The sequence below is a fragment of the Salmo salar genome, chromosome 16 (assembly GCF_965601325.2).
Source record: "Salmo salar chromosome 16, fSalSal1, whole genome shotgun sequence".
NCBI classification, from domain to species: Eukaryota; Metazoa; Chordata; class Actinopteri; order Salmoniformes; family Salmonidae; genus Salmo; species Salmo salar.
The window spans coordinates 23,005,791-23,029,832 of NC_138306.1; the positions used below are offsets into that span (position 1 = coordinate 23,005,791).

At 43.9% G+C, this 24,042-nt stretch overlaps 1 protein-coding gene across 4 annotated transcripts in view; it reads left to right on the forward strand.

Moving 5' to 3' along the window:
* trim44 (TRIM family member 44) overlaps positions 1–24,042 on the forward strand; it is a 67,794-nt gene that overhangs the window by 27,353 nt on the left and 16,399 nt on the right. For 2 of the 4 annotated variants that reach the window (XM_014148330.3, XM_082962605.1), the window contains exons 4-5: positions 2,106–2,390; positions 9,445–9,470. In XM_014148330.3, coding sequence (XP_014003805.3) covers positions 2,106–2,390; positions 9,445–9,470 — 311 coding nt within the window. The remainder of the gene's footprint in view (positions 1–2,105; positions 2,391–9,444; positions 9,471–24,042) is intronic. The other 2 variants (XM_082962606.1, XM_082962607.1) reach the window with 2 other exon arrangements.

Consider the following 24,042-nt stretch of genomic DNA (forward strand, 5'->3'; position numbering starts at 1 on the left):
TAGAAGGGGTCCGGCTATTGTAGCCCATTCTTATTGGATATGACGCTACAAGCTTGGCACGCCTATATTTGGGGAGTTTCTCCCATTCTTCTCTGCAGATACTTTCAGGTTGGATGGGGAGTGTCGCTGCACAGCCATTTTCAGGTCTCTCCAGAGATGTTCGATCTAGTTCAATTCTGGGCTCTGGCTGGGCCACTCAAGTACATTGAGACTTGTTCCGAAGCCACTCCTGTGTTATGTTGGCTGTGTGCTTAGGGTCGTTGTCCTGTTGGAAGGTGAACCTTCGCCCCACTCTAAGGTCCTGAGTGCTCTGGAGCAGGTTTTCATCAAGGATCTCTCTCTACTTAGCTCTGTTCATCTTTCCCTCGATCCTGACTAGTCTCCCAGTCCCTGCCCGCAGCATTATGCTGCTCCCACCACCGTGCTTCACTGTAGGGATAGCGCCAGGTTTCCCCCAGACGTGACGCTTGGCATTCAGGCCAAATAGTTCAATCTAGGTTTCATCAGACCAGAGAATCTTGTTTCTCATGGTCTGAGAGTCCTTTAGGGGCCTTTTGGCAAACTCCAAGTGGGCTGTCATGTGCCTTCTACTGAGGAGTGGATTTCATCTTGCCACTCTACCATAAAGGCCTGATTGGTGGAGTACTGCAGAGATGGTTGTCCTTCTGGAATGTTCTCCCATCTCCACAGAGGAACTCTGGAGCTCTGTCAGAGTGACCATCAGGTTATCTGTCCATTCCTTGACCAAGGCCCTTCTCCCCCGATTGCGCAGTTTGGCTGGCGGCCAGCTCTAGGAAGAGTCTTGGTGGTTCCAAACTTCTTCCATTTAAGAATGATGGAGGCCACTGTTCTTTGGGACCTTCAATGCTGCAGACATTTTTTGGTACCCTTCCCCAGATCTGTGCCTTCCTTTGATCTCATGGCTTGGTTTTTGATCTGACATTCACTGTCAACTGTGGGACATTTATATAGACAGGTGTGTGCTTTTCCAAATCATGTCCAATCAATTGAATTTACAACAAGTTGAATTTCCTTTCAAGTTGTAAAACGACTGTGAGGTCACTTCTGGTGACTTTTTAAAAGGACATTCTACACCAAAATCAATTTAAATTAAATTATGCTGACACCATCCAAAATATAATTTCCCCTTTATTAAAAGCATTATAACCTGTAGCCCAACTAATGCAGCATTGCTTTATTCAATAAATAGGCAGCCCATCTGCATTTACCTAATTGAAACCCCCCAAAATATTCTACAAATATATGTTTAAACTTGCCTCTTCAGGGGTTTTTCTGGATCAAAATGTGGCTTAGGTGGTGGGCATAGTCAATGATGCAGTCTTCGACCTAAATTGTATTGGCTCTCCTCTTGGCCGCAGAGACAACATTTGACTATTTTAAAGATAATTTCCTAATGAAAAATGAATATTGCTTTTACATTGATAAAGTTTGATCATAAAGTTACTAGTCTCCCCGTATCAAACACTTGGATTCAGGATTATTAAAGGTATAGGGTGACATCATCATTTTAATACACCAACGGTAACATGATATATATAACCAACATCAAAGAAGGAGTGTTTGCAGAGGGGTGTGGTTTAAATAGCTAGAAAGCTACTCTTCTGTTGGGAATATTTGATTTTAGGGTGTCAGTAAATATAATTAAAAGTTTACCATATTCATCTATGGCAAAGATACTTATGTTTCCCCTTTTCATCTGTGTCTGGTGTTAGCGTGTTACTGGCTAGCTAGGTCTTCAGCCAGAATGGAACAAAAGGGGGCAAGGGTCGTTCAAAACTCCAACGCAGTTGTCATGTCAACACACCCGTTAGTGCTGCTGTGAACCACATCACATAATAGTGTTTTAGTTGTTTAAGTTTACAAAACATTTTTACAATCCTGATTTTAAAAAATAAATAAATGTTATATTTTTTGGGCGAAATTGATATAGGGGAAACACTGACTCAGGGCAACTGTCTGTAGACTGTCAATGCGACTGTCACACCTTTTCATCCTACTATTCTTCCTCACATCTCTTCACCTTCTTTCACATCCTTCCATCTCTCTCGCTCTCTCTCTTGCTCTCTCGCTCTCCTCTCCTCTAGATGTCTACAGAGCAGTTGGAGGCGTATGTCAACAGTCAGTTTGATGAGCTCCACCGGCTGGTTCGTCTGGAGGAGAAGAGGACCCTCCACCTAGTGGACCTGAAGGAAGCCTTCCTGACCGCCGCCGCCGCCGAGAAGATCGCTGAGATCACCGTGCACACCGAGCGGCTCCAGGAGGAGATGGCCTGCATCACGCAGCAGCTGGGCCAGCTGGACCAGGCCGAGGCACAGCCTGGAGCCGGAGTAGCTGCCCTAGCCCAGGGAGGACCATGCCCCAGACCAGCGGTGAGGCACCTCTCCCTTATACACCACCATTGTCAGGGTAGATGTTACCACTGTAGGCACTGATCTTGGATCAGTGCATCATTGGGTGTGTAACGCAGCACCGACCTTATAACTGACCTCTTGTGAACCAGCTCAAAGTTCATAACAAAAGGGAGACAACGTGGAGACAAGGAATAACAAAATATATATTTATTAACTAAAGTAACCTATATACAAATAAACCATAGTGTGTCTGCATGGAGAGAGTCTCCCCCAATGAATGTGGAAGAGGTGCCTTTATCCTGGGACACACCCGGGCCCAGGTGTTTCCCATGTAGCTGACAACCCTCCCAACTCCGCCCACTGGCATCCTAATAAGGAAACAAGAGCAAAGAGAGAGAATACGGCAGACGGAGTGGGAGGGTCGTCACACACCCCCCCCCCCCCCCCCCCGATAAAACCGGGGACCAACAAGGACCCAGGAACAACGTACCAGCCTCTGCGTCCCAAATTGACACAGCCTCTGTGTCCCAAATTGATGAGGGGTTACATGTTCACACTTCCACTTGCCCTAGCCAACCTCCTCCTCCCCAGACCTCAGCAACCTTTGCGCACAGGAAGCAACGTTTTATGAGGAAAGAAGAAAACGAGACCAGGAGGGAACAGACAGGAGAGATAGAACCTGACAATACCAAACTGGTCAGTCACGTAAACATTCAGGAACAGGGCAAACAAGAGACCACGTCAACTACAAGCTCCAACGAAAAGAACATCTCAGGGTCCTTCCTAATTTCTACAACATCTCCCAATGACTCAGTCACTTCCCAACGACTCATAGTCACTTCCCAACGACTCATAGTCACTTCCCAACGACTCAGTCACTTCCCAACGACTCATAGTCACTAACGTAACAGAATTTCAATCATAATGTTCCACGATCAACAGCTGTTCTTCAGTACATAATTCTTACTGTTCCCCTGGAAAGCGTACGAGCTCATATACATTAGACGCCATAGTCTAATTATCTCGCTCAACCCCTCTGCTGAGCACACCAGACCACAACAAGAGAAATGACAATCACACTGGGCACCACAGAAAAGAGATGGGATATGGAGCTTCCTCAAAACCTACAATAACTCAACCCTAGTCTTCGTGCGGATTCGTGGTGGGTAATTATGCACTGTAGCCCGCTGGCAAGGAAATAAACCCCCCAGCACGCTGGCAGATTCCCCCAAGCCACGGATGTGCCCCCGAGACAACTGCTCAGTCCACAGACACCACACAAAAATAAAAAACATTAACCATGCCCAACGTATTCCAAAATGAAACACGTCGCTAAGCCTATCAGGGAAAAAAGGCTATAGCTTTGGATAGTAAGTTTCACTACCCTACCCAAATCTCCCACCGAGGTACACAGCTGATTGTACTCACCTCCTCAGACCGATGTCCCAACAGCGAGTAGAATAAGAGTTTCTAGGCTGGGCAGGGGCCTGGAAACTAACCAATGTACTCTCTCCAACGCAGTACACAAACCAAACAAACAAAGGCAACCAATACTGTGCCTATCAAACTCAAACAAACTAACAAAATATACAAACAGAGCACCTACAGAATTTAACATTAACTCCACATTCTCTCCCAAACACAATACGTTCAAAATCCCAGAAGAGCCCCCCTTGTCACGAACCGGCTCAAAGTTCAAAACAAAAGGGAGACAACGTGGAGACAAGGAATAACAAAATATATATTTATTAACTAAAGTAACCTATATACAAATAAACCATAGTGTGTCTGCATGGAGAGAGTCTCCCCCAATGAATGTGGAAGAGGTGCCTTTATCCTGGGACACACCCGGGCCCAGGTGTTTCCCATGTAGCTGACAACCCTCCCAACTCCGCCCACTGGCATCCTAATAAGGAAACAAGAGCAAAGAGAGAGAATACGGCAGACGGAGTGGGAGGGTCGTCACACTATATAAATGTCTAGGGGAAATTTCATCCTAACCCACCATCATACTCGGATATCTGAAAAGGCACAGCAGGCATCTGCATGTTGATTGGTATGAAGTACAAAGGGATAAAATCAGTTTACACCACTTTTTTTTAGTCTATGAGACCAGGCTAACATAGTAAATGTAAATCCGGGTCACTCAAATTAGTACCATATGTTACATTTGGTATGGTTGCATAAAACAGATGGTTACTTAAGGCAAACATTAAAGTAGGGTGGTTGTTCTTGGTGGATGGGCAGGCGTATAACGCGAATGTTTAGAAACCCAAAGGTTTCGATTTCAAATCTCATCACGGACAACTTTAGCATTTTAGCTAATTAGCAACTTTTCAACTACTTACTACTTTTGATCAACTTTGCAACTACTTAGCATGTTAGCTAACCCTAACCCCTAACCTAGCTAACGTAGGCCAGCTAGCTAAAGTTGGCCACCTAGCTAGATTTTGCAACATATCATACGTTTTGCAGATTTGTAACATATATAATTTGCAAATTCGTAACATGTAATACGAATTGTAATTCATAACATATCATATGAAATGGGTGATGATTATCCACAAATTATTACAAACTATATGAAACGTAACATATCATACTAAATGGAATGTCCCGGATTTACCCAGAGAATAATACAAAATGCCCTGAGAGCAGGTTTTTTTATTTGGGAAGCTGCTTGTGTAAAACTAGGGTGGGTTCTTAGATGTAAACATGTTTAGCACTGCATAGCTGGGGGCTTAAGTGTAACTATGTATGTCCTCTGGCTGCTTGTCAGGTACACACATACAGAGAGACACCAGCTGGAAATACTGTACCTCTTCTACATACCAATCCCTGCCAAGGTTACTTTCTCATACGCCCACACCATTACTCGCACACTCATACAGTGACACATTGACACATTGACATTTACATACATACACACATACTCATATGTATTCTCACTCACTCACATGCACACACCCCCTCCCCATTCCCCTCTCCACACACTCCTCCTCCCTCATACTAGTTAAGAGAAGGCTCTTATTTCTACAGGGGTAAATTAAAAGATTCTCCTTGCCCATTACTCAACTGCTATAGTTTAACTGTTGGAGACTGGACTGTTCTCTTCCCTGGTGGAGCCTCTCAGGCAGGAGCCAGGCAGGGGGGCTGGCAGTCAGGGAGAGACGGAGGGATGTAGTAATGGCTGTGGCCAGCCTGCAGATTGCTTTCCGGGGTGAAATGATCGGCTCATGGTGGGCTGAGTTCATTAAGGGCCTAATTGAATGGTGATGGTTGCCCTGTTTGTTCTCTCCTGTAAGTCATTTCTGCTTTGAGTAACTCCTGCTGTGACTTAGAGATGTCTATAGGAGAGAGAGAGAGACATGTACAGTGTTTGAGATGCCTTAGGGATATATGTGTGTGTATGATGAGGTACAAATGGAAACATTCGTGTGTGTGTCTGTGCAAGAGATACAAGATAGGGAACGAGATAGAGAGAAGACCCTAATACCAATTTATACACACAATCTAATCACATTCTCCAGCGCGTTTCAGTTCTAGCCGTCTGTATTCTCTGATGTAGTGGTCCCACTATCTACTTACAAGATGGAAAAGATGCCAACTGCAGATCTGAGAGAGGAAAGCAACAGAAATGCACTGTATGAATACCAACAGTCCAGCAAGCACAAACCACATCTGAAAGAATAAGACTATGGAAATAATTTAGGATGGAATAATATCAGCCCGATCATTATCCTTCCTCAAACCCCTCTCTAAAACATACTTCTCATAATTGACATGAGTCCGCTTGCTTTAGATCAGGCAAACATAGGGTTTCAAAGGTAGTGAATATTACTGGAAATGTTCGAAGGAATTTTGGTAATCTATCACAATACATCTAGTTTCCCTTTTGGGTACTTCGGATTATCACAGGTGTCTGTGATTGTCTCTGGCCCTCTGTTTGGCCTTATCACATGTAAAATATATATATAACATGATTTTTAAACAAAAAATAGAATGACAAAGCTGTAAAACATGATCCTAAATATATAGCATCAACTTAGTGAATTCCACTGGTGTTTAATATGAGGGCTTCAGCATGAATTGTACTATGTCAATATGTCTTTGTTGTAAATGTTTTGTTGCCAAACTGGTGGCAGTTGTGAAAAAAGTCAATAGTTGGAAGAGTTGCAGAGTTAATTGAAAATAATGCCATTGTTGATTAGATGTTTTTTTTTTTTCATTAATTAGGCTCTTTTCTCCTGAACCATATGGTCTATCCACCAGATACTCATGGGAAATATGGACACAGATATATAAAAAATGAATACTATACATGAATTAATTTTTGAAAAGTGTAAATTGCCAAAGTTACCGTAGATTGCCATACATGACTTGTTAATTACCCAAGTTACCTGATAGTTTTGTAACTTTAGGCAAAAACATTAACATAATCCCATAATTTCTCCTATAAGATACATACTAGTTTGAGAAGTCCAGTGCTTAAATGGAGAATGATGCTTGTGCGTGTGTGTTTGTGTGCATGTGTTAATGCTCGCTAAGCAGTTAGCCTAAATAGAGGTAAAGCTGATAAAGAATGGGCCAGCTGTTATGGCAGTTGCTGTGTACATTTATTACAGAATGAATGGGCTCCTGTTTTGCAGTGTAATCTACAGATCTGTCATTAAATCAATAGAGAGCGGGGCGGGCGGCCGGGCGGGCGGGCGGTAGGTAGGTAGGTAGGCAAGTAGACGTACGCCCGCTGTGTTTACCCTCAATTCACCACCCACCATGATTACTGAGCACTGATCTGTCACCCCGGAGGAAATCATCCCTCAGCCTGTCTGACAGAACACACACACAAAGTCTCACATAGCACACACACACAACCACACACATAGTCAGAGAATGCACACACACACACACACACACACACACAATGCAGAACACACACAGCTAAGCATACAGACAAATACACACTGCAGAGCATAAACACACACACAGCAGAGTGCACAGACTGGAATGATACCCATAGAGAGAGACAATCATGCACACTGACCCTCTCACATGCCGCAGTGCACCAATACACAGACTAACATGTTCCATTGAATTGTGTGAGATGTGTTTGCACCCGTATGAATCTGTGTTGGTGTGCATACTAGAATGAGTGTGGCTGTTTGTGTGAGCAAGTTACAGTAGTTTCCTTATTTGTACATTCATGCCTGTGTGTGAGCAAGTGAGTGTTTGGCAATAGAGAGTAGAGGCAGTGGGTACAATCATGTGTAAGGCCTCCTGGCCTCAGACAGGGTCCAATCAGCCATTAGCTTGTCATTAGATGCCCAATGTGCTGACCGTGTTGACCCAGGCCTCAACCTGACCTGCTCCTAAACCAGACCAATCACGTCAGATCTTTTCACATCAAAGCTGATCTGATTGGTCAAAAGGGAAGAAGATCAGATTTCAATCAAATGTATTTATAAAGCCCTTTTTACATCAGCAGAGGTCACAAAGTGCTTATACAGAAACACAGCCTAAAACCCCAAGGCAATGCAGATGTAGAAGCACATGAATTTGGCTGCCAGTCTAAACGCAGCCATAGAGAGAATAATTACTGCCATCACTGTAGATATCACTCATTTGACATTTCACCAGTCTCAATCAGACCTGGGTTACTATAGTAAACTAGACCCCACCCATCTGGCCCACCCAGCCTCACAATATGTTATTATTTTTACAATTGATTTTAATTCTGCACCTATTCAAATTAGATTTGAATATCAAATAGTCCACTTTTAACTAAGTGGGAAGAAGGAGGGTAGTTCTGTTCATTGTGTCTTGATTGTGGACTACAGGAAAAGGAGGACCGAGCAAGCCCCCATTCTCATCGACGGGGCTGTAGTGGAGCAGGTTGAGAGCTTCAAGTTCCTTGGCGTCTACATCACCAACAAACGAACATGGTCCAAGCACACCAAGACAGTCGTGAAGAGGGCACGACAAAACCTATTCCCCCTCAAGAGACTGAAAAGATTTGGCATAGGTCCTCAGATCCTCAAAAGGTTTTACAGCTGTACCATCGAGAGCATCCGGACGGTTTGCACCACTGCCTGGTATGACAACTGCTCGGTCTCCGACCGCAAGGCACTACAGAGAATAGTACGTACGGCCCAGTACACCACTGGGGCCAAACTTCCTGCCATCCAGGACTTCTTTATCAGGCGGTGTCAGAGAAAGGCCCTAAAAATTGTCAGACTCCAGCCACTCTAGTCATAAACATAGACTGTTCTCTCTGCTACCGCATGGCAAGTGGTACCGGAGCTCCAAGTCTAGGTCCAAGAGGCTTCTAAACAGCTTCTTCCCCCAAGCCATAAGACTCCTTAACTTCTAATCAAATGTCTACCCAGATTATTTGCATTGCCCCCTCCTCTTCTACGCTGCTACTACACTCTGTTATTATCTATGCATAGTCACTCTACCTACATTACATATTACCTCAATTACCTCGACTAAACCGTGCCCCCGCACATTGACTCTACCGGTACCCCCTGTATATATCCTCGCTGTTGTTATTTTACTGCTGCTCTTTAATCATTTTTTACTTTTATTTCATTTTTTTAGGTATTTTCTTAAACATTGTTGGTTAAGGGCTTGTAAGTACGCATTTCACTGTAAGGTCTACACCTGTTGTAATCGGAGCATGTGACAAATAACAACATTTGATTTCAATTGTTTTAATGAAAAGGAGCCGAGAGATGGAGTTAGCAGGGCCCTCCAGGGGAAGCTACAGTATAGTACTGTCTTGTTAGTCTCTGCGGTTCTCCTCTATAGCTGGCATGGTGACTGAGGTGGTTGCTTGTGGCTGCTAATTAAAGTGTGAACAGTGTCTACTGTCAGAGAACTGATCCACCACTGGGCTCGTTTACTCTCCTCTCATGTAACACACTCATGTCTTTGAGAATAGCTTTTGATATGTGATGGCAGCTGTGTGATGTCTTGCCATCTGTGTAGATGTGTGATTGTGTCAGTGTCAACCACTGCGCTGTGTTATAGTCTCCTATATTTAAACTGCTGTTTCTCTTGTCTTTTTCAGCAGCGCGACATTGAGGCCAGGCCAAGGTAAGACTGATTCATAACAACCTCTTTTATAGCATCTGGCAGAGCTGGGAGAAAAATACCCTTTTAAATCCCCACACTCAGGTGGTTTTACAGTGGGCTAACAGGGAGAGGGGATCAGTATGCGACACACATCCATGCTCACACTCACACGTACAGTAAACTCACACCCTCTCCTCTCTCACTCACTCACTCACTCACTCACTCACACATACACACACATTTGTTTTACTATCCTTGTGGGGACCAAACAATTGATGCCCATTCAAAATCCTATTTTCCCTAACCTTAACTCCTAATTCTAACCCAAATTGCAAACCTAAACCTAATGGACGTTGTTTTTACTGTCTTTGTGAGGACCAGAAGTCCTCACAAGGATGATAAAACAAAGAAAGTGAGGACATTTCGCCGGTTCCCACAAGGAAAAAGGCAATAGCCAAAATGTCCCCACTTTCCTTGTTTTACAATCGTGAGTACTTCTGGTCCCCACAAGGATAGTAAAACTAAAAACACACACACACACACACTTCTCTCTCCAGCCCTTGCACAGTGTCCCCCCCCCTCTTTCTCTCCTCCTCCCCTTTAGTACCTTATGTGTGTCACGTCCGTGGCCCAGCCAGGCAATTAGCTGCTCTAATCTCTGTCCCCGCTGGAATTAAATGCTTGGAAAGGTGACGACTTGCCCTCTTTAATCACACGGCAACACAGAGTGACCTGCCCCTGTCCGCTTCATTGGACACTGGGCCGAGCCGGGCTGGATGCTGGAGAGACACACTGTCCACTAGTGTGTGGTCAAGCTGTAGTCTGATTATTGGGGTCAACTCAAGCCTTCAGGTGGATCGACCATGCTTAGGCAGCATGGTCTGTGTTGTAGTAAGCTGGTCTGGTAGGTAGTCGTGTAGGGGGTGTGTGTGTCTTGTCTGCCTGCCTACTTGTCTATATCTCTGTCTGTCTGTTCATCCTCTCGTCCATCTGTCCACCTGTCTCTCTCCGACTGTCTGACTTGTAAAGGTGTGTAGGCTAGTGTGGGAGACAGTAGGTGTAACAGATAGCCTTTACCCAGTCACACACGTATTGATTCCCTGACACTGACATGGATCTCAGAGGAGCTGCTCGCTCGGAGCAGCTGCCTTCCCATCACCCCCTGCTGTGTCCTGTCCCTTTGGTGTGTGTGTCTCTCCTGGCCTTGATGTCAGGCTGCCTCCCCACCTCTCTCTCATGCACGCACGCACACGCACACACTCGCTCGCTCAGTAAAGGTCTGAGACACAGGCAGTGCCTCTATGTCTGCCTTTCTGAAATGTCAGCCTCAGTATATCCGGTGGGAAATAAATGCTTTATCTGAAAGGGACTTTGTGGTTGAATAAAGGTTAAAGAAGACAGTGTCTTCTAAGACAGACACCATCAACAAGCTTTGAACTAAAAGCTTTAGAGAAAGACAGACAGCTCTGTGTTTTATCTTTGGAATGTTGTTGGATTTTCAGAACAGATAAGGGATAACACAAATAACCAAATAGCAGCTACGGCAGGGAAACTGAATAAACACATCAATCAGCATTGCCTTGTTTTGTGTCACACCTGCAGAATATGGAGCAAGTACATAGAGGAGTTGGAGTATTTGTTTTGGAGAAATGTACAATATTTTCAGATTCTAGTGTTTTGTTTTTAATGGCCCTGACCCAGCCATGGAGAGACCCAGTATAACTGCCAGCTCAGGGGCTGTAACTGATGGGCCTGCCAATGGTAATGCTGAGACCCAAGCACAATCCACTACTCTCTATCCAGACCAGATGGCTGAGAGTTGGGACCCCACGGTTGGATGACGCATCTACAATGCCCTTGGTCAAGGTTAACCCACATAGATAGATAGATAGATAGATAGATAGATAGATAGATAGATAGATAGATAGATAGATAGATAGATAGATAGATAGATAGATAGATAGATAGATAGATAGATAGATAGATAGATAGATAGATAGATAGATAGATAGATAGATAGATACATAGATACATAGATAGATAGATAGATAGATAGATAGATAGATAGATACATAGATAGATACATAGATAGATACATAGATAGATATCACACACACACACACATACACACTCTACCAGTCAAAAGTTTTAGAAACACCTACTCATTCACGTGTTTTTCTTTATTTTTACTACTTTCTACATTGTAGATGAATAGTGAAGACATCAAAATTATGGAATAACACATGGAATCATGTAGTAACCAAAAAAGTGTTAAACCACAGCATTCTGCAGCGATACGCCATCCCATCTGGTTTGCGCTTAGTGAGACTATATGTTTTTCAACAGGACAATGACCCAACACACCTCCAGGATGTGTAAGGGCTATTTTACCAAGAAGGAGAGTGATGGAGTGCTGCATCAGATGACCTGGCCTCCGCAATCCCCCGACCTCAACCAAATCTAGATCGTTTTGGATGAGTCGGACCGCAGAGTGAAGGAAAGCATCCAACAAGTGCTCAGCATATGTGGGAACTCCTTCAAGACTATTGGAAAAGCATTCCAGGTGAAGCTGGTTGAGGGAATGCCAAGCGAGTGCAAAGCTGTCATCAATGCAAAGTGTGGCTATTTGAAGAACCTTAAATTTAAAATATATTTTGATTTGTTTAACACAAGAGTGTTGACGAAGACAAGGCTGGAGATCACTTTGTCATGCTGATTGAGTTCGAATAACAGACTTGAAACTTCAAAAGGAAGGTGGTGCTTGGAGTCATTGTTCTTCCTCTGTCAATCATGGTTACCTGCAAGGAAACCTGTGCCGTCATCATTGCTTTGCACAAAAAGGGCTTCACAGGCAAGGATATTGCTGTAATATTGCACCTAAATCAACCATTTATCGGATCATCAAGAACTTCAAGGAGAGCGGTTCAATTGTTGTGAAGAAGGCTTCAGGGCGCCCAAGAAAGTCCAGCAAGCGCCAGGACCGTCTCCTAAAGTTGATTCAGCTGTGGGATCGGGGCACCACCAGTACAGAGCTTGCTCAGGAATGGCAGCAGGCAGGTGTGAGTGCATCTGCACGCACAGTGAGGCAAAGACTTTTGGAGGATGGCCTGGCGTCAAGAAGGGCAGCAAAGAAGCCACTTCTCTCCAGGAAAAACATCAGGGACAGACTGATATTCTGCAAAAGGTACAGGGATTGGACTGCTGAGGACTGGGGTAAAGTAATTTTCTCTGATGAATCCCCTTTGCGATTGTTTGGGGCATCCGTAAAAAAGCTTGTCCGGAGAAGACAAGGTGAGCGCTACCATCAGTCCTGTGTCATGCCAACAGTAAAGCATCCTGAGACCATTCATGTGTGGGGTTGCTTCTCAGCCAAGGGAGTGGGCTCACTCACAATTTTGCCTAAGAACACAGCCATGAATAAAGAATGGTACCAACACATCCTCCGAGAGCAACTTCTCCCAACCATCCAGGAACAGTTAGGTGGCAAACAATGCCTTTTCCAGCATGATGGAGCACCTTGCCATAAAGCAAAAGTGATAACTAAGTGGCTCGGGGAACCAAACATCGATATTTTGGGTCCATGGCCAGGAAGCTCCCCAGACCTTAATACCATTGAGAACTTGTGGTCAATCCTCAAGAGGTGGATGGACAAACAAAACCCACAAATTCTGACAAACTCCAAGCATTGATTATGCAAGAATGGGCTGCCATCAGTCAGGATGTGGCCCAGCAGTTAATTGACAGCATTCCAGGGCGGATTGCAGGGGTCTTGAAAAAGAAGGGTCAACACTGCAAATATTGACTCTTTGCATCAACTTCATGTAATTGTCAATAAAAGCCTTTGACACTTATGAAATGCTTGTAATTATACTTCAGTATTCCATAGTAACATCTGGCAAAAATATCTAAAGACACTGAGGCAGCAGACTTTGTGAAAATGTAATATTTTCGTAATTCTCAAAACTTTTGGCCATAACTGTACTCTTCTCTCCCTAGCTTCCTCTCCCCTTTGTTAGTGAGGAGCCTTTCTCCCTAGTCCCCTCTCCTCAGTGTTTAGTGATGAGCCTCTCTCCGTAGTCCCCTCTCCCCAGTGTTAGTGAGGAGCCTCTCCCTAGTCCCCTCTCCCCAGTGTTAGTGAGGAGCCTCTCTCCCTAGTCCCCTCTCCCCAGTGTTAGTGATGAGCCTCTCTCCCTAGTCCCCTCTCCCCAGTGTTAGTGATGAACCTCTCTCCCTAGTCCCCTCTCCCCAGTGTTAGTGATGAGCCTCTCTCCCTAGACCCCTCTCCCCAGTGTTAGTGATGAGCCTCTCTCCCTAGTCCCCTCTCCCCAGTGTTAGTGAGGAGCCTCTACCTAGCCACCTCTCCCCAGTGTTAGTGAGGAGCCTCTCTTCCTAGTCCCCTCTCCTCAGTGTTAGTGAGGAGCCTCTCTCCCTAGTCCCCTCTCCCCAGTGTTAGTGATGAGCCTCTCTCCCTAGTCCCTTCTCCCCAGTGTTAGTGATGAGCCTCTCTCCCTAGTCCCCTCTCCCCAGTGTTAGTGAGGAGCCTCTCTCCCTAGTCCCCTCTCCCCAGTGTTAGTGATGAGCCTCTCTCCCTAGTCCCCTCTCCTCAGTGTTAGTGATGAGCCTCTCTCCCTGGTCCCCTTTCCTCAGTGTTAGTGATGAGCCTCTCTCCCTAGTCCCCTCTCCCCAGTGTTAGTGATGAGCCTCTCTCCCCAGTCCCCTCTCCCCAGTGTTAGTGATGAGCCTCTCTCCCTAGTCCCCTCTACCCAGTGTTAGTGATGAGCCTCTCTCCCTAGTCCCCTCTCCTCTGTTAGTGAGGAGCCTCTCTACCTAGTCCCCTCTCCCCAGTGTTAGTGATGAGCCTCTCTCCCTAGTCCCTTCTCCCCAGTGTTAGTGATGAGCCTCTCTCCCTAGTCCCCTCTCCCCAGTGTTAGTGAGGAGCTCTACATAGAAACAGGTCATGACCATACTTATCATCTGGCTCTAATCGCACAATTGAAGCCTCTTTGTGAACTTGGTCATGGTTTGCCTGTTTGTGTGTGCTAATGATGTATTATGAGATTGTCTTTTATTGAATCAATTTATATCCTACCAAGAGGTGCCATTGCCCCCCTTGCACATCTCTCACATAATACACCACACACAAACATTGATTTGGTTAATGGTTTCTCATCATCCTCCCTGAGCCCCCTTGAAATAACTCTTCCCTGATCAGAGAGCGGTGTTGGTTTGGGAGATGGTAGGGCCACTGATCAATAGTTTGTGTGTGCGCATGGGTGTGTTAGTTTGTTCTGATCGATGGAGGAACAGGAGAGGTGCTTAGCGTCTCCACACACACCTCCTCAAAGCATCCTGGGACATCAGGGGATGGGGCATAAACGGTTCATTTCACAGAGCCAATGTGTCTCCCTGGAGAATATAGGAGGATTGGAGAGAAAGAAGAGAGTAAGGGGAAGAGGGACAGAAAAAGAGGGAGATGGAGGGGGAGTGCATGAGAGGGAGGGTGAGAGAGACAGAGGCAATATGCAACTTTGCAAATGAGAAGGGTGAGTTGTACTAAAGAAAGCAAATAAAACATCCCAATCGATGGAGTCTCTCTACATCTCTAAAAGTTGATCATTGCTTGCATTCTTAAATTGTTTTTCACCCTAGGTGAGTTGCAAGTTATGCTCGACGGGTGGTCCTTAAGGGACGAAGATTAGGAGAGCAGGGTTTCTGTTAGTTTTCTGATAAAAAGAGAGGCTGGACATTCACTGAGGCCTATGCCACCGGAATCTTCAGTAATTTTGGTAATTAACAGAATCTATGGCAGTCTACCAAATGTATGTTGTTTTGTCGTTGAGCTGTTCTTTTCTATTAATGTTCTATTAATGTTCTGTACTATTTCATGTTTTGTGTGGACCCCAGGAAGAGTAGCTGCTTCTTTTGCAACAGCTAATGGGGACCCTAATAAAATACCACAAAAATACCAAATCATAACTTTGGTCATTTATACTTGAATAACTTTAAACAAATGTGTTCATATACAGTACCAGTCAAAAGTTTAGACACACCTACTCATTCAAGGGTTTTTCTTCATTTTTACTATTTTCTACATTGTAGAAATAATGAAATAGGAAATAACAGATATGGAATCATGTAGTAACCAACAAAAAGTGTTAAACAAATTAAAATATATTTTTGATTCTTCAAAGTAGCCACTCTTTGCCTTTACGATAGTTTTGCACACTCTTGGCATTCTCTCAACCACCTTCACCTGGAATTATTTTCCAACAGTCTTGAAGGAGTTCTCATATGTGGAGCACTTGTTGGCTGCTTTTCCTTCACTCTGCGGTCCAACTCAACCCAAACCATCTCAATTGTGTTGAGGTCGAGTGATTGTGGAGGCCAGGTCATCTGATGCAGCACTCCCAACACATGTGGAGATCATCTGTTCACCTACTCTGTTTCTCACAAAGACATGGCGGTTGGAACCAAAAATCTCAAATTTGGACTCATCAGACCAAAGGACAGATTTTCACTGGCATAACGTCCATTGTTCATGTTTCTTGGCCCAAGCAAGTCTCTTCTTCTTATTGGTGTCCTCTAGTAGGGGTTTCTTTGCAGCAATTCGACCATGAAGGCCTGATTCATGCAGTCTCTTCTGAACAGTTGATGTTTAGATGTGTTTGTTACTTGATCTCTGTGAAGCATTTATTTGGGCAGCCATTTCTGAGGTTGGTAACTCTAATGAACTTATCCTCTGCAACAGAGGTAAATTTGGTTCTTTCTTTCCTGTGGAGGTCCTCATGAGAGCCAGTTTCATCATAACTTTGAAAATTCTTAAAATGTTCCGCATTGACTGACATTCATGTCTTAATGTAACGATAGACTGTCATTTCTCTTTGCTTATTTAATCTGTTCTTGCCATAATGTGGATTTAGTCTTTTATCAAATAGGGCTATCTTTTGTTTACCACCCCTACCTTGTGACAACACAACTGATTGGCTGAAACGCATTTAAGAAGGAAAGAAATTCCACAAATTAACTTTTAACAAGACACACCTGTTAATTTAAATGCATTCCAGGTGACTACCTCATGAAGATGGTTCGGAGAATGCCAAAAGTGTGCAAAGCTGTCATCAAGGCAAAGGGTGGCTACTTTGAAGAATCTAAAATATAATACATATTTTGACTTAACATTTTTTTTGGTTACTACATGATTGTATGTGTGTTATTTCATAGTTTTAGATGTCTTCACTATTATTCTACAATGTAGAAAATAGTCAAAATAAAAAACCCTTCAATGTGTAGGTGTGTCCAAACTTTTGACTGTTACTGTATTATATTCCTTTTTTATGTGTCCATATTGTCCATTAGTTTGTAGACCATATGGTTTAAGAGACAATAGCCTAATTAATCAAAACAAAGCATCTAATCAGCGATTACATTATTTTCAATTACCTCTGCAACTCGTCCAACTATTGACTTTTTTTCACAACTACCACCGGTTTGACACCAAAACATTGGCGACAAATACATACTGACATAGTCAAATATGTGAGTAAAAAACAAAGGATATTTCTTGCTGAAACCCCGTATTTAACACAATGGTATTAACTAAGTTGATGGTTTATATTTAGGATAATGTTTTACAACTTTGTTATTCTAGTGTTACGCTCACCGTAATGATCGGACCAAGGTGCAGCGTGGTAGGCGAACATTTTATTTTATTTTAAAATGAACACCGTCAAAACAACAAAATATAAAAAACGAGCGTAAAGTTCTGCAGGCTACACAGCAGCAATACAAAATCAAGATCCCACAATCTAAGGTGGGAAAAAGGGCTGCCTAAGTATGATCCCCAATCAGAGACAATGACAAACAGCTGTCTCTGATTGGGAACCATACTAGGCCAACAAAGAAATAGAAACATAGATTTCCCACCCTAGTCACACCCTGACCTAACCAAATAGAGAATAAAAGGGATCTCTAAGGTCAGGGCGTGACATCTAGTTTGTATTTTAAAATCATCTTATTTAATAATTTCATCTGTTTTTGTGATGAGGCCACATAGAGGGCCAGAGATGATTACAGACACTTGTGATAATCTGAAGTACACAAAAGGGCCACTTACATGTCTTGTGATAGATTACATAAAATCCTTGAAAGATACCACAATTCGGGTAGTTTACTGGCAAACTTCAAAACTTTCCAGTAATGTACCATCACTTTACAACCCCAGTTGAGACGAAGATATGTGTGTCAGAAAGAGTTACGGGACTGTGATGTGCAGAAAGTCTGCTTAGCAGGGGAGGCTTGGCAAGCATATAAATCATGCAGTGTAATCACACTAATATGATAAGGCACGCTGGGGAGTCTGGCACTTATAAGGATGATAGGAGGTCCCTCCACTTATTCCTCCACTCTGTCACATCGCTATGGTCTTTCTCTGGAGCCATGCAATGCACCCTGACTTCCAGACCTGCTTTTTCATGCGTGGGACCTGTGGGCGCGCACACACACACACATTTCCTCTGTTTTATCATGAATAGGACCTGAGCAGAAGTAGCATTACCTCAGAGAGTAGCGATTGCAGGGCTAAGGGCTAGTGCTCTCACCAGAGCCTTTATGTAATCACGCATACTCTTCTCTCTCGTTTTCTCCTTTTCTCCATCTCTTGCACTCTCTCTTTCCCCCGGCTATCTCCCTCACCCCCCACCCGCTCTCTTGTTCTCACTCGCTCTCGTTCTCACTCGCTCGCTCTCAGATACGCTACTAACACCAAGACATTTATGTAACACAGTCAACTGTGAAATCGGTTGCCTATTTTGTTTTTGTTGTGATCTTTCTCTCCTTGAATGGATGGTTAGTTAGTAGTGTTTTGGTTGTGCTGGCAAGGCTGTACAGGAAGAGGAAGTGGTAGCTCTCTGGCTTTGCCCTCCTGATGTTCAGTTAACACACCCAGGGTTAGGAGAGGGAAGGGGGTGGTGTTGAGATGATTTGGCTCAGCTTTAGCCACTATGTTGAGCTCTTTGCCCTTCAGAGGGTCAAACAGATGGATGGAAGGAAGGAAAGAGAGGAGTTAAGTGGTAGAGGGCTGGGGAAAGACCCCTGAGATGGAAACACAGAGCTGGGTTTCCGCTAATGAAATATTTACAATCCCCAGAGAGAACAAAGGCACTGCAGCCTCCTCCCCCCCTCCAATATCCCATCACATTTGTGTGTGTGTGTGTGTGTGTGTGTGTGTGCGTGGTGTGTGTGTGTGTGCGTGTGCGTGTGCGTGTGTGTGTGTGTGTGTGTGTGTGTGTGTGCGCGTGTGTGTGTCTTACTGTGTGTAACTGTATGCCGCGGTATAATCAACATGCCCTCACTTAATAATTTAAGTGGCTATAGTTGGAAACATCAGCCAACAGGGTTTAAGTGACTGCTGGTGCGTGTGGGTGTGGCGTCCGTGCGTGCATGCGTAACAAGGCCCAGCTGGCTGCTGTGCGTGATGATGGAGGATCACACTCCTTTCCTCTCACATTCCAATGGGACTGTGGATCTCGCATCCCACACTTCACCCTCTACACTATCCTGCTAAACATGCACTGGCATGTGTGCACTAACACACACTGACATAACACCGTTCTCTGTACAAGCACACACACACACACACACACACACACACACACACACACACACACACACCACTCACTGAATGTCACACCACAAATAAATATGCATTATTAATTCAAAGAGTCACATGTACTACACACAACCCACAGACTTCTTTAGGTTCATGTCACTGGTACTCACTTTGAGGTCCACTATCGAACGACATCGACAGCCACAGCAGCTCTAAGCTTAAACGTGTGTGTGTGTGTGTGTGTGTGTGTGTGTGTGTGTGTGTGTGTGTGTGTCTTGCGTGATTTTTCACGTGCTCCGCTACATGACTAATGGTATTTTTTATTTTATTTTTTATCTCCGGGTTAACTGGAATACAAAAAAGGTCATTTTACCACAACAAAGCTTCCGATAACAATCACAATTTAACCTTGGGAGTTGCCATAGCAACTCGTACATTATGGTTTTGTATTTTGTTCCCCTCTTCAGCCATTCTGAAGAGATGTGGACCTAAATGGAAAGGGTAGTGCTGCTTAAAGTGGACTGGAAAATGTAAAACTTTTTAGATTAATAGAGTTTCTGAAATGTCAGAATCTGAATCATAAGATTGTATTCTCACACATCAAGAAAATGGTGCAGTTGGCAATAATGTATTTTCATAAAAGATGTGACTGAAAGTGTCTGGTTTTATTGTGGATGTGGATGAGCTCAGATTTTGTTGAGTTGTAGAGAGGTAGACTTTAACAACCATAGCTAGATATAGCCTGTGGAGTTAAGTTTTGAATCCTAGGGGTTGGAGTAAATACTAGACTCTGGTCATGTGTGTTGTTCTGTGTTGACCATCATCCCCAGTAAGAAGAAGGGAGGTGTAAAGTGCCAATCTCAGACTAGTTATCTGCCTGGACTTTGATCCCAGAACTCCTAAGAAAACAGTGGCAAGTGTTACTGAATGGATTATCCTTGCTCAATAAAATTCATTGAAATATGGTTAGTATTAAGGATACTTTGGGCAATGTTATTATTAAGGGAATTTGGCAGTAGAATTGTTAAAGTGCATTCTCTTCTGGCTCCTTTTAAATATTAGCAGAAAACTCTGAGGATAACTGCTTTCAAATTAATGAGTAGGCAAACACACTGTTTAGATATACTTAACTGACGAACCGACACACACACAAATACTGCAGACAATCCATTATTTATAGCCACTATAAGCTTGAAACATTAAAGGGATACTTCGGGATGTATCTACTTCCCCAGAGTCAGATGAACTCGTGGATATCATTTTTATCTCTCTGCGTCAAGAAAAAGAGCACCTCCACCCAGCTTCCCACTGCTCTGAGGCTAGGAAACACTGTTACCACCGATAAATCCACTATAATTGAGAATTTCAATAAGCATTTCTCTACGGCTGGCCATGCTTTCCACCTGGCTACCCCTACCCCGGTCAACTGCCCGGCACCCTCCACAGCAACACGCCAAAGCCCCCACCATTTCTCCTTCACCCAAATCCAGATAGCTGATGTTCTGAAAGAGCTGCAAAATCTGGACCCATACAAATCAGCCGGGCTAGACAATCTGGACCCTCTCTTTCTAACATTATCTGCCGATATTGTTGCAACCTCTATTACTAGCCTGTTCAACCTCTTTTTCGTATCGTCTCAGATTCCCAAAGATTGAAAAGCTGCCGCGGTCATCCCCCTCTTCAAAGGGGGTGACACTCTAGACCCAAACTGCTACATTTACATTTTAGTCATTTAGCAGACGCTCTTATCCAGAGCGACTTACAGTAGTGAATGCATACATTTCATTCTTTTTTTTTTTTTTATAAAAAAAATTGTACTGGCCCCCCGTGGGACTCGAACCCACAACCCTGGCGTTGCACACACCATGCTGGCGTTGCAAACACCATGCTCTACCAACTGAGCCACAGGGAAGTCAGACCTATATCTATCATACCCTGTCTTTCTAAGGTCTTCGAAAGCCAAGTTAACAAACAGATTACCGACCATTTCGAATCCCACCGTACCTTCTCCGCTATGCAATCTGGTTTCAGAGCTGGTCATGGGTGCACCTCAGCCATGCTCAAGGTCCTAAACGACATCATAATCGCCATCGATAAGAGACATTACTGTGCAGCCGTATTCATCGACCTGGCCAAGGCTTTGGAATCTGTCAATCACCACATTCTTATTGGCAGACTCGACAGCTTTGGTTTCTCAAATGATTGCCTCGCCTGGTTTACCAACTACTTCTCTGCAAGAGTTCAGTGTGTCAAATCGGAGGGCCTGTTGTCCGGACCTCTGGCAATCTCTATGGGTGTACCACAGGGTTCAATTCTCAGGCCGACTCTCTTCTCTGTATACATCAATGATGTTGCTCTTGCTGCTGGTGATTCTCTGATCCACCTCTATGCAGACGACACCATTCTGTATACTTCTGGCCCCTCTTTGGACACTGTGTTAACTAACCTCCAGACGAGCTTCAATGCCATACAACTCTCCTTCCGTGGCCTCCAACTGCTCTTAAACGCAGGTAAAACTAAATGCATGCTTTTCAATCGATCACTGCCCGCACCTGCTCGCCCGTCCAGCATCACTACTCTGGACGGCTCTGACTTAGAATAGGTGGACAACTACAAATACCTGGGTGTCTGGTTAGACTGTAAACTCTCCTTCCAGACTCACATTAAGCATCTCCAATCCAAAATTAAATCTAGAATCGGCTTCCTATATCGCAATAAAGCATCCTTCACTCATGCTGCCAAACGCACCCTCGTAAAACTGACCATCCTACCGATCCTCGACTTCGGTGATGTCATCTATAAAATAGCCTCCAACACTCTACTCAACAAACTGGATGCAGTCTATCACGGTGCCATCCGTTTTGTCACCAAAGCCCCATACACTACCCACCATTGCGACCTGTACGCTCTCGTTGGTTGGCCCTTGCTTCATACTCGTCGCTAAACCCACTGGCTACAGGTTATCTACAAGTCTCTGCTAGGTAAAGCCCCGCCTTATCTCAGCTCACTGGTCACCATAGTAGCACCCACTCGTAGCATGCGCTCCAGCAGGTATATCTCACTGGTCACCCCCAAAGCCAATTCCTCCTTTGGCCGCCTTTCCTTCCAGTTCTCTGCTGCCAATGACTGGAACAAACTGCAAAAATCTCTGAAGCTGGAGACTCATATCTCCCTCACTAGCTTTAAGCACCAGCTGTCAGAGCAGCTCACAGATCACTGCACCTGTACATAGCCCATCTGTAAACAGCCCATCTATCTACCTACCTCATCCCCATACTGTATTTATTTATTTATCTTGCTCCTTTGCACCCCAGTATCTCTACTTGCACATTCATCTTCTGCACATCTACCATTCCAGTGTTTAATTGCTATATTGTAATTACTTCGCCACCATGGCCTATTTATTGCCTTAACTTACCTCATTTGCACTCACTGTATATAGACTTTTTGTTTTCTTTTGTTCTACTGTATTATTGACTGTATGTTTTGTTTATTCCATGTGTAACTCTGTGTTGTTGTATGTGTCGAATTGCTACGCTTTATCTTGGCCAGGTCGCAGTTGCAAATGAGAACTTGTTCTCAACTAGCCTACCTGGTTAAATAAAGGTAAAATAAAAATATATTTTTTTAAGTATGAAGGAAGTTAGAGGTAGTTTTGCAAACAAATGCTAACTAGCATTAGCGCAATGACTGGAAGTCTACAGGAACAGCTAGAATGCTAGAAGTTCCCATAGACTTCCAGTCATTGCAATAACACTAGTCAGCAATTGTGCTAAAGCTAGTTAGCAACTTCCTTTAAAACTGCACACAGAGACATAAAAATGGTATTCACGAGTTCATCTGACTCGGGGCTAAAGGGCATCATTGCCAAGATCCTGAAGTATCCCTTTAATGTTTCAAGCCTATAGTGCCTATAAATGATGGATTGTCTACAGTAGTTCTGTGTGCGTTAGTTCGTGTTTGTCGGTTCGTCAGTTAAGTATATCTATTTATATCTAATTCATTTGAAAGCAGTTATTGTCAAATTTTCTGCTGACATTGAAAAGGAGCCAGAAGGGAATCAAGAGGATAACTTAAAATATTAATATATATACCCCCAGTTACCGCTTTAAGTATTCAAGAAAGGAGAGATCATGTTTAACTCAGAATAGAAAAGTGAAAGAGGGGAGATGGTAAAATGGGGGGGGGGGGGGGGGGGGATTAAGCTTTCTGGGCACGGGGGGGGGGGGGTAAGCTTTCTGGGCACGGGGTAATATAGAAGGACAGGGCATGAAAAATGGGAGCAAGCCTGGTGAATCATATCTCATAGGGCTCCAGTGCACAAGACAACAACAATAACTTAGTCTGACAGCCAACTTCACCATGTACGGTGGTATAAACAGTTTGCTATCTTCTCCTGTGTTGCACATTGAGTTATATCTGCTTCCAGTGATACCCTTGCTGATAAGCTTGTGGTATCCAATATGTTACCAAGTATTACACTTCCTACCAAGTCCATGTACTATGCTATGTATACCTCATGAGTTCAGTACAACTGTTTGACCCTATCAAACTCAAAATGTATTAACGGATTGTTTGTGTTTTGACTACATGGACTGTCAGTCCTTGCATCCGTAGCTCTGTCAATTAAATTGAGTGGTTGTATGTTTAGCTTGTTCTGTTCCATACCAAGTGGCGGAGCTGCTTTTGGGCTGAAACAGACTCCAAACAGAAGAATTCTTTTGTTTGGTTGCTTGTTAATCACAACGTTGATGGTTTGTTTTTGTGAAACACTCGTCCTTTCTCATTTGTTTGTTATTTGTCTCTTTCTCTCTGCACCTGCTCATTAAAAGGGTCTGCTCTCCTCTTTTACTCTGCTCTCCTTTCCTGGAAAGTAATCATGCCGCTCGTTGTCAGCACTAGCTTGAAAGACTGGGCTGTTGAGGAGGGAGAGCAAGGGAGTAAGAAATGAAGTGAGCCTAAGACAGACTGAAAATGGAGAGTGTG